General features: G+C 40.5%; 1 protein-coding gene across 4 annotated transcripts in view; it reads left to right on the forward strand.

Annotated features, from left to right (window-relative positions):
- The first annotated feature begins 8,784 nt into the window (after positions 1-8,784).
- LOC306917653 (uncharacterized protein) overlaps positions 8,785-15,487 on the forward strand; it is a 144,418-nt gene continuing 137,715 nt past the window's right edge. For all 4 annotated transcript variants that reach the window (XR_013789210.1, XR_013789211.1, XM_079495948.1 and 1 more), the window contains exon 1: positions 8,785-8,947. Coding sequence is in view for 1 of the 4 variants with exons in the window: in XM_079495947.1 (XP_079352073.1) it covers positions 8,910-8,947 (38 nt within the window). In the remaining 3 variants the exon portion in view is untranslated. The remainder of the gene's footprint in view (positions 8,948-15,487) is intronic.

Below are 15,487 nucleotides of genomic sequence, written 5' to 3' on the forward strand. Positions count from 1 at the left end.
TGGCTGGTCTCAGCCCAGCTGCTCCACAATCACCATCAACAGAAGCTGCCCATATATTATATGGGCAGCTCAGTGAGAACCGACGCCCGATGCTTGGCCGTTGACTACTGTGGTTAGTATAGTAATCGGCAGTTTAAAAACGTATTCTCTAGTGTGCTTTAGAGAGTTTTCAGTATTGTAGAACTGTGTTTTTTGTGCTAACCTTGTTTTATTCCAGGCTCCCTCCTCAAACCCAGTGTCTCCCAGCTCCACCACTACTTCCCCCCCCCCCCTCTCCCCGGATTTCCAAAAACCTCTCATCACGCTCCCCACAGAGACAGACCTCCCCAAACGTAACGTTTTGTGAATACATTTCCTTTTTTTGCCCCTACTCCTGTGTCTTTGCCTTTGGGGCCCATGGCACATTTGACTACGCAGCACCGGTTGAGCATAACACTCAACCTGTGGGTCAGGACCCCCAGGGGGTATTTAATACCTAAAAGGTCAGGGTGGGGGGGTCCCCATGCAGTTCAAATATGATTATTTTGGGGCCTGAAAAGGTTGAGAACCACTGATCTAAGGTTTCTGAGATCTGTTTCATTCAAGGAAGGAGGACAATGCAAAGCTGAGGTTAGCTTCGCTGCATCTCTGCAGAGAGAGAATATAGAAAGAGTTTGACGAACAGATACAGGAAATAATATAGACAGATTTAAAACCAAGCCACGTTGACGCGGGGACATACAAATTCTCACAAATTCTACCCAATTCATGTGTGCTAAATGGATACTTCAAACTTAGAGATGTGTGCACTCTACACTCAAGGCTTATAGGGAACAACAAAAAGGCTCGCACACTGGAAATTAACATCAAGGTTCTTTGGATGCACAAATAGACCTTTACTTACAAAAATGCAAAAAGTGACATGGGGCAGTATTATGCGTGTCTTAAGTACCAGGTCTTATTACTTAACTTAAGACCTGGAGGCGTGATCAATGCCATTTGGCTATTCTGAGTGGCCAAACAGCATTGACCACGCCTCCAGGTCTTAAGTTAAGTCATAAGACCTGGTACTTAAGACACGCATAATACTGCCCCATTGATGTGGTGAAATAAAGTGACACAGAGAGCAGATGTTTCGGTCCTCAGACCATCAAAACTAAACACTAAACCATTACATCCATGACATCCAATTGACATCCAACCTACAATATGGATGTCATGTTTTGCTTCAAATGACCCGACTGAACAGAAAGTTGTACTTGAGATAGTCAAAATAAAATGGTAAATGGTGCATTTATATAGCGCCTTTATCCAAGGCGCTTTACATAGATTGTGCATTACATTCACCCATTCATACACCGATTGCGGCGGAAGCCATGCAAGGTACCAACCAGCACATCGGGAGAAATTTGGGGTTCAGTGTCTTGCCCAAGGACACTTCGACATGTAGACAGGAGGAGCCGGGATTCGAACCGCCGACCCATGGATCCTTGGACGACCTGCTCTACCTCCTGAGCCACAGTCGCCCTATAGTCTTTTCCATGGTTTATCAGTGTATCATGATGGCAACATTTAAAGCAAATGGTGTCGGGTGTATTTGCGGTCTTTACCATCCCCTCTAATGGCCCTGTGCTTCCTCTTCGTCCGTTATGCCCATGGCTGAGTGTCCTCAACTGCTCTGTGTCAGACAGCGTTGTATTCTATTTCTCTGGCAATAATATCCCGGAGTTAATTGGCCCGTGGTCGTGGATATCCCTCATTGGGTTTAATTTGTTACTTTTATATTGTACTATTACTATTTATAGTGTATCATTTGTTATTGTTACGTTACTATTACTTTACCTGTAGGGGCAGTTCATCATTTACTTCTTCCACTCAGCACCTGTTGCATTTGCTGGTTTCTTACTTTTCTCTTCCCATTTAGTAATTATTATTATTATAATTATTATTACCAGTAAGACGCCTGAGGGAAAGAAGCATTGGCCATATATGGAGCGGGTCTTGAGTGTACAGCCAGTACAGGGTTTGATGAGGTCAGATCAACATAATGGAATGTCAGAACAGGTCAGCTCCATATGGAGATCTATAAGGGTGGCAGCGGTGGCAGGGTATTGAGGGCCCAGGTAGGGCCGGGCCTTAATTTTTGGGCCTTTTGAGAACTCTAGTTTTCGCCGCCTGCCGGGCACAAATAACTTTGGGGCAGGCCCGTCTAGAGTTTAAATGGACAGTTCTCAGTCAAAAGGGAAACATCGAAGACATATATCCATATACTAATTGATATCAGGGATCTCCATATATGGGCTTAATTGCGACAGCAGGTCGCATTTACTATGATATGATCCCTGATTTACAATCATCCCTGATGATGTCATAGTGATGTCACGAGACCTGGGCACACTATATGGAGGCTTTCCCCATGTATGGGCCGGGGATTTTGAGTGACAAAAAACTCCCCATGTATGGGGATTTTGAGTGACAAAAACGCAAGGTTCTATAGTTAACCGCGACCTTCGGTCGCAATTTGTTTTTATTTTATTTATTTATTTATTTTTATTGTATTTATTTTTTTCTTGGCCGAAGGACATGGCATGTCCTTGCCTTCTTTTGTAAAGACCTTTGAGGCTGTAACAGTTAAGGACTATTAAGTAGTGCTTGCATTGCTCTTTTCCCCTTCATTAGCCATCATTATACTTATTAAAAAACTCTGTTTTCTCCATCAATGCCAAAACAGCACTGATTGATTTTGCTTAGTGTAATGTGTCGTGTATTCTCAGAGGCTCTCTTTAGTTATTGTCAATAACTAAAGTGATAAACAAGGATATTGTTTATCCAACAAAGCACAGTAGCTCATTTATTCAAAACATCTCTTGTATTTCATTATTTGATCAGCATTTGTATGAAGTATTTTTCTCAAGGGCCCTTTAAAACATGACATGGATTTCACTCAATTTAAAGGAATGTTTGGACATATGCCAGATTGTCAGGAATCCAAGATGAATATAGACTCAACTGTGCATGGAGCAAAAATTGGAAAAATAATTGTAATAATGATTGCTCTCTTTTGAGAGCAATTAAAAAGTGTCTAAATATATATCATCAAAGGTCATGTACTCTACAGCAGTCAGTTGACAACAATAAATATGTGTGGGAAGTCATGTTATGTAGTATGTATTGATAACTTTATGACTATAAGACAATATGTGGACAGGAATCCAAGACAAACTAAGTAATGAGTAAGTCCTCCCCATTAAAATTACAATCAAAGATCACCTCATCAGTACGATACACTGTTATGTAAGTCAGTCCACAGTCTGAGACACAGTATGAGAAGTGATTTATAATTCTGTTGGTTGGTTCATAGTTACTTTATATATATATATGTTTTACATTGCTACTACTGTATATGCTGCTGTACCTCCACAGAGTTCACGACAATTCACAGTCAATTGTGAGTCTTAGTTTAAAACAAAGAAAATAAAAGATCACGTGAGATTATTCTTCACTCTGAGAGAAAGGAGAGCAAAAAGTGTATGTCATTCCAAAAGTAGGTTAAGCAGGTAAAAAATAGCTTCAAAAGGGTTCAGACTGTAGAACAGAACCCTGGGGGTGTGTCGTGTGAGCTTTCAAAGAAAGAATGGAAGAAATCACAGCTCAATCAAAGGCACAGTACTTAATGTGCATTATCTGCTATAGTGCCATATTGTCACAAATGTAATGTGTGTCCCCAAAATAAAGGAATTAAAATGAATCCATATAGGATACCCCTACATTAATTCGCACCATAGCTACTGTATGTGAAGCTATTAATACAAATGGCACTGGTGTGCTCAATCATTGTTTAACCTTGCCACAGACATGCCCATCAAATCTTCTACCAGAGTACTATAGGTCTCTCCACAGGACTTTCTTATTCAAACATTTTGTTATCCACTGATTACATGTAAATGCTGTTATGCTGGTTGGCATGGCAGAGTCAGGGGGCTGACTTGAGGATAATCGCATGAGATCAATCTGAATTCAGGCACAAAATCAAAGTTTGCTCATGTACTGTATACTTAAAGGACTCACTTTTCAACCTTTCAATCTTCATACAATTGGTCCTCTACTCCTCACTAATGTTCATGATAAAATAGCACAATTATTTTCTACTCGGTCTGTGTTTCATAGGAGGGCTGTGGGCAGTTCAGAAACCCGTCCACCAGTCACATCATCGTTCGGCAGATTTTTTTAAAACAAGATTTAAAAAAATTCCCTATCGATGATGTGGGGTGGACAGGTTTCTGAACTGCCTCCCTCCCATGAGACAAATACTGAGTAGGGAAAAAAATTGTGCTATTTTATCATGATTATTAGTCAGAACCAGAAAAATGTTGACGTGTTCTTTTTTCTTATTTTTCTTGTTTTTGTTTTTACTTTTACTTTTATAGTTATTTGCAGTACTTTTACTTCTACTCATATCAAAGACAAATAATGTACTTTTTTACTCCACTATAATTAGGCCTATTTGAAAACTTTGGTTACAATTTCAGTAGCCACATAATAATGAAAAATGTCCTAATGGGGATTTGAACCCCACATGAAGGGGGTTGTGGGTGTGAGAGGATTTTGGATCCAAATTGGTTCCATTTGTTCACTCTCAAGAGTTACAGACCTGTAAGGTTCCATTTGGGCTCCTGGTGGTCAACACTGAGAAAAACATTAATTGACACCGTTATCACATTTTGTGGTGACCCACCATGGACATCGCTGTCCAACACAGAAGGTCTGGGAGGTGAGGGTCTCAACATGTCACCTGCCTGACATGTGTCTCTCTCTCTCTCTCTCTCTCTCTCTCTCTCTGGCACATAGTTGGCTCAGATGTATGATTTGGAATATAAATCAAATTTCCACTATCGTGACATTGCTACCTTATTTGACCCCACTTGCTAGAAAGCCGTCAATGTGTGTACACATCAAAGACAAGGAAGGCAAGGAAAACGTTTGTATAGCACATTGCAACAAACAAGACAATTCAAATTGTTTTACATGAAATAATATGCACATCATGTCAGTATGTGCCATTTTCTGGCTGCAGACATTTCCATTCAATATTTTGTATTTTCTAGTATCTTAGTAGTATTTTTAGTGACCTAGATTGTGTCTTTTCCGAAACCGAAATGTCTGTCTGGAAATTAAAAAAGAGTGTTGTCCTTGTCTATGTTTCATATTTTATGAATGCACATATAGGCCACGTACAGCATTATGTTGTATTAAACTTCATTAACATGGGTCACCAGTTTTCTTGCTCCTCTGCTAAAGAGTCCTTGGCACAAGATGATGTGAACCACTATGGCCTGGCAACATGCTGACATAGTTAACCACATCCCTAGCGGCCTTTTTTCCCTGCATGTTATTATAGGCGAAAATAGCCGATCTACAAGCTGAAAATTGCCTCGCAATGTGACATGCTGTGAGCTTGTACTGTAGGTCATCTATTTTTGGTTAAAGGGACATTTCACCCTTTTTCCAAAATAATATATGTTAATGACGTTTAGTAGATTTAGAACACTTTCCTGAGGGTCTTATGTGTGTAATTTGTGGTTTTAGATATTTTAGATTTTAGAAGTGAGCCCAGTGTCTCTGATGTCATGGACACTGGGCCTACTTCCTTCCTGGACTACAATTCCCATAAAGCTTTGGTGCACTTCTCCTCCTTGTGGATAGGGGGATGGCTGTCTTACTGAGACAACATGTAGTCCAGGAAGTAAGTGAGCCCAGTGTCCATGACATCAGAGACACTGGGCTCACTGCTAAAATCTAAAATATCTAAAACCACATATTACACACACAAAGACCCCCAGGAAAGTGTTCTAAATCTTCTAAACGTCATTAACATATATTCTTTTGCAAAAAGGGTGAAGTGTCCCTTTAAGAGATTTGGAGAAGAGGGGAAAATGGAGGGGTCCATGTATAAACCCCTGGGGGACTTTGCTTAATGAAGTATATATGGTTTAATAAGTGGTTAAAGACTCATGAAGTGCTTTGAGCAGGAGACAGGCTTATCATGTATGACAGTCACGTTACTATAGGCCCTGAAATCATATGCTTTGTCGAAGAAAAATAGGACACTTCATGGAGCAGCTCGGACATGTAAGCCTTTTTTATGCATGAAGGTGCTAGCCAGGGTGACTGACGTTTCAATGTCAACTACCTCTTCTTCAGAGTCATGAGATGCTTTATGTTTTAACCCATACTGGGCGGGAACCCCTTTTGGTGTTTTTTAAGCATTATGTTATACTTTAGCTATTGAAAAATAGCAGATCTACAAGCTCGTAGGTCTGCTTGTAGGTCTGCTATTTTTTTTATCCTGAAAATGTGGTGCAAATCTTTGAATATATATTATTTCAGAGCGAATGTTTTTAACTCAAATCTTTGCTTCTGGGGAGTCCCTGGAACAACATACCTGTATTTTCAGAATTTCAAAACAATTCTGGGGTCCTTGACATGACATAATTTGAGAACCACTAATATAGAAACATAGGGTTTTCAGAAAACTGTCATGATTTAGAAGACATTTTGTAGAATCTGGTGTCAGTCCTAAATGGATTAAGGAAAGAAAGTGTTTGGTGTAGTAAAGGGAAGCTGTCGATAGGGGGCTGATGCATACCCCCATGCACACCTCTTCTCCTCGCCCGTCCCTGGTACAAACAAGTCTGTAACATATGAGGGCTGGTCCAGGATCACTGTGTTAACCCCTGGGATTATTGGGGGTGAATCACAAGATTACTGGTCATTTTTTGGGGAGTCATAGTAGCTCTACCCCAGATTGGCATTTATATACAGTACACCAGTCAGGTACCTTTTTTTTGCCTGTCATAGAGCTAGCTTGCTTCAGAAGGTGGGAAATGTGGGAATTACTTCAGAAGCCTAGGAGTGGATTTGTTTTATTGTTTTACTTTGTTGTTTTGTGTAGCTATATAAGCAGTTAGAACAGTTGTCCTGGGGCTACAGTGTACAGTATATACAGTATATATTTGACCACCTACAGTGGGTGGATCGTCAGCTTGCTGAGGGCTTATAGCCGCACCACTGGGCTTTGGCTTTCCCCCTCACTGTATATGTTTCTTTTCCCTTTTTACCTCCATTATGATGAATTTCTGTTCTGTTCTTTGTCTATATAGTAGTGTCTATTTGTACGTCTCTAAATGTTTTGATGAATTGAACATGGTGGACCCTCTTGTAAACAAGTGTAATGCTTAATTGGGTCGTCCACTCACAGTTAACAGCCTTTGTATTGAGTTTGTGCTTGAAATGTACTGTAATTCTGCAAACTAAATATTTCAATAAATCAATCAATCAATCAATCAATAAATCAATTCAATCAATCAATCAATCAAACTTACCTGCTGGTGGACCTGCGTGGAGACAAGGGGGGGGCCATCACAGGAGAAAAAGCTGTTGTGTTCACAACAACAGTGCTGTTATCCACTGTAAGAATGTCTACAATATATATGGGCTGCACATTTCAACCACGTTTTTGCGTGTGTAGACCTGTGATGTGACAGTAAAGTAAAAGATCATGTTTGATTGATACGTTTATAGCATAGCAAAATCTTAGCTGCCAACTTTTAGAGTTTGCTCTCACAATGTTTTTTATCAACCTTGATCTAATAAAGTGCTTTGTTGTTGAACATCAATGATGATGTTGTATAGGTGAAAAAGAACAGAAACAAAATATATGAATTAAGTAATGAATAAAAATAGAAATGTTGCAATAGTACAACCGTGGGTCTTGCAGGGTTTTTAATATACTTGTTTAAGTGATGTTCTCATAACACTCACAACAGTATACGGCCTACAGTATGTGTATTTCGTGCAAATCGTGCAAATTAATCACACAAAGAACACGCCCCTGGCCTGTAAGGACCTTTACAACCATGAGTCATGTCTCTGCATGCTTATCCGATGTCATATTCACTTGGCAACGTACAATAAATCGTACGGCATCAGTAATGTATCAATGCATGTATTTTAAAAGTAAATGAGGTTAATAAGATGTGTGATTAGTGAGCCCTTTTTCCTTTTCTTTTAATGGACTGATTTGAATAAAGCTGACTCTGTCTTAATGATTGCAAATGTAAATCAGAGGCCCAGCATGTGTCCTCACATCCCCTGGATTTCACACATTCAGAGAGTGGTGACAGGCCATGGTGATGAAGGACTGCTTCCTGACAGCCTTGCTTCTTGATTACAAGGAAGAGAATCCCCCAGAGAGGACGGAACAGCCACTGGCTCCACTGGAGAATCCTGACAGTTCTTTTAGCCTGTGGTTCTGATTAATTCTTTTTTCTTTTTTTCTTTTTTTGTTTTACTTAAGTAAAAGTAGCGGTATAGACCTGTATTTACAATTTTACTTGAGTACAAGAATATCAGCATCACAATATAGCCTACACACAGTATCAATGTACGCACATTTTTCAAAATGTATATATTTTTTTCCTTTCTTTTTTCTAAACAGACCTAACTTGGACCTTTATTTTCTTCTTTGGTTTAGGTGTTTAATTTCGTTTGTCTGGTTTACATTTAGGCCTACTTGTCTAGTTCTGTAACTCTGTGTTTAATGTTCTGTTTAGTCTGTTGAGTCCCCTGGTGTTTCTTGTGTATTTTATTTTGTAGTAGTGTTCCTGTAATCCTGTAATACTCTGGTTTGTTATTACCTGTCTTGTCTCTCCACCCTGATTATGCAGTCACTTGTGTCCTGATTGCCCCAGATCCCTGTGTTGATTATGTGATTTGATTCACCTGCCTGACTTTCCTCCTTGGAGGAAAGCCTTTGTTTTGGTCCCCCCTGTTTGTTTTTTGTCTCGCCAGTCGCTGAAAGATGGATACCAAACAAACTCCAAGGAATACTATCGCTGGGATAATGAGTCCGGTTTGGTGGTTCCGGCCTGATGACTACAAACAACAACAACAACAACAACAACATCACGTAAGTTACCATCCGCTCCCGACTGGGATACTATAGAAACGGGCTAGTGTCATGTTAATGCTGAGTGTATTTAAACGACTTTGGAATGTGTGTGTGTGTGTGCGCGCGCGCGCGCGCGCGCTCCAGTGTTTTGCTTCAGCCTGCTGGAACCTTCAAAGGAATAGAATAGTGTGTGTATTTGTTTGGGCTGCTAGCCTTGTGTTTTACCAGTTGGTGGAATTCTTGTTTGTTAATATGAATGGCTGAAGAATGAAATAAGTTCATGCATGTTTTGAAATGATAATGTGCAAAGTCCACCACTACCACAGTAACAATGTCAAAAATAGCAAAATGTACAATATTTTCTTTTTGACATGTCGTGGAGTAGAAGCATTGCAAAACGAAAATAGTAAGTACAGTGGTTGAGTAAGTGTACTAGTAGTTACTTTCCACCGCTGACGAGAGAGTAAAAAGTGACCCAGCCGTGTCATGAGAAGAAGAAAAGCGCTTTGATAGAGCAGTATCAAAGGACTAGCATGATAAGCTCACTAATAAGACAACCGTTTGTTTCTCAGACTTTACATGGACTTGTATGTGACAATTAACATTTAATCCAATTTAGATCATATCATGGAGTTAATCAAGTGCTTGGATTATAATGTGTAGGTACAAGACAGCTCTTACACCAACTTTTACATTGTAACAGTAAGAATAACTACAGTGATATTTAGTTGTGACAGAATATTTATACGTTGTGGTGTTGCTACCTTTACTGATCACATATTTAACCTCTTGTCCTTCAACATGGTGCTATTTCTTTAATGAAAGCCTTCAGATGTCTCTATAATAATAAGCTATGGTATGGCCAGGGTTCCATTTGTGAAATTAACAGAGGGGTGGACAGTTTCTCAAGCGCCCTATCCTATACTCTGTCATAGGACTACCACAAATAGTGAAAAGCCAATCTACATTCACCAACTGACAACTTTAGATTAGACTAGTTGGTAGACGTCAGATCTGGTAGAGCAACTACACAAGCTTCAATGGTGACTGCATTGTTCCCATGTGTAAGAACTCATTTGTGCAGTCTGTCTTCTCAGTAAAGGACTCATTTGGACATTAACCACCCACCGTGTATATATATATATATATATATATATATATATATACCACAGTAACAATATATATATATATATATATATATATATATATATATATATATATACACACACGTTTCAACCATTTGAAAATAGCCAATCTACAAGCTCACAATGTATGTGACACATTGTGAGCTTGTTGCGACCGTTGCAGTTTACTATGAAAACCTCTGTCACGCTAAAACCTGTCAGCCAGTCTGTCTGTCAGTCACGCCTCGTGACGCTCCATAGCTCGCCTTGTGACATCCATATACTGTATGGCTGTCTCCATATATGATCACTCATCAAACTCTGTACACTCAAGACACTGCCCCTGCTGCCACCCTTAGATCTCCTTATATGGAGCTGACCTGTTCTGACATTCCATATGTTGGTCCTTCTCCACCTGTCCCCATACTCTTGATACCTGTCCATTCAGAGAGCCCATTTCAAACTCTAGACGGTCCCGCACCAAAGTCATTCGCACAACCGCGCCTGGCAGCCGGCGAGTTCTCAACAGGCCTGAAAATGAAGGCCCGGCCCTAACTGGGCCCTAACTGGACTGGCCCGAGGCCCCGCCTGGCCTTACTAATTGCCATGCATTTTACGCTGCACGGCCTGAAAACTACAATTTAAAAATAATTAAAATAAAAATATGATCCATATATGGGCATTCCCAGACCTGTTGTTTTAGAGCGACCTCGCCCTTTAGGGTGAGGTCGCTTCTCAACCTCATTGCGTCTTACTGGTAGATCTGCTATTTTCAAAAGATGTTTATACATTTCATACATTTGAAAACTTGGGTATACATTCTCCATAAATGGGTATTTTTACTTTTGGTACTTTAACCCATTCAGGCCTGACGTCGAAATTAAAAAAAAAAAGTTTTCTAAATCATGACAATTTTCGGAAAGATTTGAGGCACATTTTAACTATTTTTCAAAAATAGCAGACCTACAAGTTCATAGCGCGCCACTCGGTGGCGCGCTATGAGCTTGTAGATCTGCTATTTTTCAATAGCTAAATTATAACAATGTTTAAAACACCAAAACGGGTTCCCGCCCCAAAATGGGTTAATGGTTAATGTGGTTAAACGCTAACGTGACATGGATGCGTTCCAGGTCTCAATGGATTAAGTACATCTTGATGCCAATACTTTTTGAATTCTGGACTTTTACTTGTAACAGGGTATTTCTAGAATCAACTTTATTGTCACATCACAGTTTTACAAGTCAAAAAGTGGGTGAAAATCGTTTTTGTGCATCATCATGTCAGAGAGCTACGTTTTGTAGAGGAACACATCTACTACTAATGCTATGCTAGTGTAGTGCAGCTGTCGCCGTCTGCTTCTCTGACCCCTCTGGCCATGTTCTCCAGGCATTGGACAGCTTCTCTGACCCCTCTGGCCATGTTCTCCAGGCATTGGACAGCCTCTCCGTCACCTCTGCCTCTCCTCGTTGCCCTCTGCCTGCTCAGAAGACTTGTTACTGTGTTCTGTCTTTCTAGCCTTCTGTTACTTGTATTCTGAGAGCTCTGCTCCAGATTCTGTTTCGGATTTTGGACTTGGTTCATTGTACAATAAAACCCCCTTGTTGGTGAACAGCTGTTTCCTTTCGGGGTTCAATTTGTAGGAAATAAAAATGGGTAGGGGGGACAGGACATTTGTAACAACTTAAATCCCTATATGACTCAAATAGTGAACTTGATCTAAAGCTCACAATGCCGCATCGAGATCAAATATTTTGAAAATATGCCACAAAAGGTTATGTCACGCCTAATGTTGTTAACATTTGAAGTTGCGATAGGCCTATGTTGTCAAACATAATATACTAAACACATCAGACAGACTACATTTCTTGTAAGGAAGTGCTTGTATTTAATTTGGCTTGACCAGAAGCAGGGATAAAACATATCTCCAACGCTAAAAATGTATGACCAGAGGGCCGGGGTATCAAAAGGCCATGAGGCCAAGATTTTCCACTCCTTCCCCCCCAGAAAATCGAACCCTTGCTCTTGTCGTCTGCATTCTGGGTCCTACAGTGCTCCCCGTGCACACATAACAGTATCACTCCATTGGCTCCTCTTGTACTAATGGTCCTCCGACTCCTCCCTTGAGCTCACAGAGGCCAACTTTAGTTTTAATCAAATTTAGGCTAAAGCGCTTCTGGCCATGAAACAGCCAGCCGGCCTTCATGCTATACTGCAGCTACGTGGTCATGGAGAGATGTGTGCACAGCCACTCACAGACACACTGGAGCAGAGAGCCCGCCGGGCATCGAGTTCAGAGTTCAGAAGTTACAAAACACAGCATGCAGGCAAGACGCTGTACATGTTTGGCCTCCTACAGAGAGCTGGACTGACCGGCATGCACCCACTTCAAACATGAGGGCGTATATTCAACCCAATGCCCTTTGAATGCACCTTAATATAGGATCGAATTAAACTTTAACCAATCAATCATGCCTTAATCACAATTAAGGCGTGATTGATTGAATATTGTATTAGCCAGAAATATTAACAGCCTTTTAGGTCTAAAATTATATCACGAAAACATTGTGGGGACGTGTTTCCATTGTGGTGCTATGTATTCAATTAATCAACATAGTATACAAATGTACACAATAATTCATGTCATCAACACATGCAAACACTAAGTACAAAGGAGAAAAGGGGAAACTGGCAGCAGTGGAAACATTGTACTGTGTATGTAGACGGTGGCGCCTCCAGTCACTCATCATCATCGTCACAATACTGAGAAAGGAATCAGGTCGAAATGGCAGCCAGGTGAATGATGATCTGTATTTAATCCATGTCATCAATCAACCGTGAAATGGACAGTGCTCTGGTCGCTACTGATTTGGCTGTGCTGCTTCCAGATTGGAGGGTTAATATACCTGAGCACATGAGGGCACTGGATTCTAATTAAGGGTTCTTGAAGTCGGGTCAGGGCTCAACAGACAAAGGGACACGCCATGTACTCATTACAGTACGTCGATCTGGTACAGTACATACATTATGGAAGCTAAAAGAATCCCATGAATATAATATGTTCAACAGCCATAATTCACAAAGTGTAAGTCTTAAGGATCACTGCGATCCTTGCAGATTTTTTTTCCGGAAAATGTTCCACTCGTATAGCAACAGTAGAAGAGCTATGGCGTTGTGTATGTTTCTAACAACTGCTGTAAAGCATATTAAACCATAATGCAGTTCATCTCAGTCTGGTATAACTTCAATAGCCTCACTTTGCATGCATACTGTAGGTTACTTACTTTAGTGTTGGCTCTGTACCGGCTAATTTGCAATCAGTGTATTGCATAACATTGGTTACAGCACATCTGCAATATTTTGGTGATTAAGTCATTTAATGAAAGGGTATAGGATCAACGATACATTTATTTTGTCATGGTTACTATTTAGCTTGGATGATTGGAAATCATTATTGAAGGCAGTCCAATTTTCAGATACATTTTTTTTAATTAAATTGCAAATGGCTGTTTGCACTTCCATTACTTTGTATCATTTGCTTATGCCTTACAACGGCCTATCATTGCATAGTGTATAATGAGTTTTGAATGCAATAATACTTTTAGTAATCTGTGAATCAGGCATCCTTGGCTTTGTGCATTTCAACCTGACTGCATTCATCGATTCACATATTGACTGAATTCCATATTTGATTACATTTGCACTTGCATCCGATCCGAACGGGCCCTTGTTCAGGCCGATGGATTATCCCATTTTGGGCGGGAACCCCTTTTGGTGTTCGCATTATGTTATGCTTTAGCTATTGAAAAATAGCAGATCTACAAGCTCATAGCTCGCCACCGAGTGGCGCGCTACGAACTTGTAGGTCTGCTATTTTTGAAAAATCGAAGAACGACTGACACAGAAACATAGCTTTTTCAGAAAACTGTCAGGATGTAGAAGACATTTTTTGAATCTGATCTCAGGTCAGAATGGGTTATACATACTGTATGAGTTTTTAATCCAATAATACTCTAGTAATCTGTGAATCAGGCACCCTTGGCTGCATGCATTTTAACCCGACTGCATTCATCGATTCTCATATTGATTTAATCCTACATTTGATTAAATTTGCACTTACGTCGAATGCAAGCGGACCCTCGCAGGGCCGATGGATTAGAATGACGACGGCAGAGGGGGAAAATAATTATATCATAGTCGGAAAAAAGAAAGAAAGAAAGAAGCCATCTGCTTTATGAGACAAAGTCTTACATTCCCCATGGAATTCAGGACTTTGTTTTACAAAGAATGCTTCTCCCTGTGGAATTCTGAATTCAGGGCAAAGATGCCATGGTGTAAATAGTAAATAATGTAACCGTGATGAAGCAGTTGAACTGACACTAGTGGTTGACTAAAGGTGTGTGTGTGTGTGTGTGTGTGTGTGTGTGTGTGTGTGTGTGTGTGTGTGTGTGTGTGTGTGTGTGTGTGTGTGTGTGTGTGTGTGTGTGTGTGTGTGTGTGTGTGTGTGTGTGTGTGTGTGTGTGTGTGTGTGTGTGTGTGTGTGTGTGTGTGTGTGTGTGTGTGTGTGTGTGTGTGTGTGTTGCCTTGATAGTGGGCCCTCTGGGCCTGCGGGTAAAAAATCGGTAGGGCTCTTGTGTGTGTGTGTCACCATGAATGACACTGCATTAGAGATGACTTAAATGTCTTGAAGTTTTTAAAGATTAACTGTGGAGGCGAGAACAATTGTCCCAACACCTCCTCCATAAATGGTGCTCAATAGCGAGGCAAGGAGGTTGGTGTTGAAATCAATAACAGGATTACAGCCATTGCTGTTCTTTCGTTTTTTTTCCTTTTGTTTTTATCACCCCCACTTGTGTTTAATCCATTGATACCTGGAACGCATCCATGTCACGTTAGCGTTAGCGTTTTAAACATTATGTTATAATTTAGCTATTGTAAAATAGCAGATCTACAAGCTCATAGCGCGCCACCGAGTGGCGCGCTATGAACTTGTAGGTCTGCTATTTTTGAAAAATCGTTAAAATGTGCCTCAAATCTTTCCGAAAATTGTCATGATTTAGAAAACTTTTTTTTTAAATTTTCGACGTCAGGCCTGAATGGGTTAAGTGTGTGACTCACTCTGAGTGCATGTGAGCTGTGTGGTTATCTGGGCCACCCGTGAGGCTGCATGCCTAATTTATACTCCGTCGTAGGACGGCGTCGTGTCCCAAAAAAACGATCTGAAGGCTCACGATGTGAGCTTGTAGATCGGCAATTTTAGACAAACGGCGCTATCATAGGAAAAAGCATAAAGCAGGCTTAAGTGGAAGTGAACGATTCATACTTTCGTTCACACCTCCCAAAAGGTCGAGTTGGAGCCTCCTGCTTTTGTTTGGTATCCCTGCTGGGTGTTCTTGTGAGTGGAGGAGTGACTCCAACGTTCAATTGATCAAATAGA

Source organism: Electrona antarctica (assembly GCF_951216825.1).
Source record: "Electrona antarctica genome assembly, chromosome: 24".
In the NCBI taxonomy this organism is placed as follows: Eukaryota; Metazoa; Chordata; class Actinopteri; order Myctophiformes; family Myctophidae; genus Electrona; species Electrona antarctica.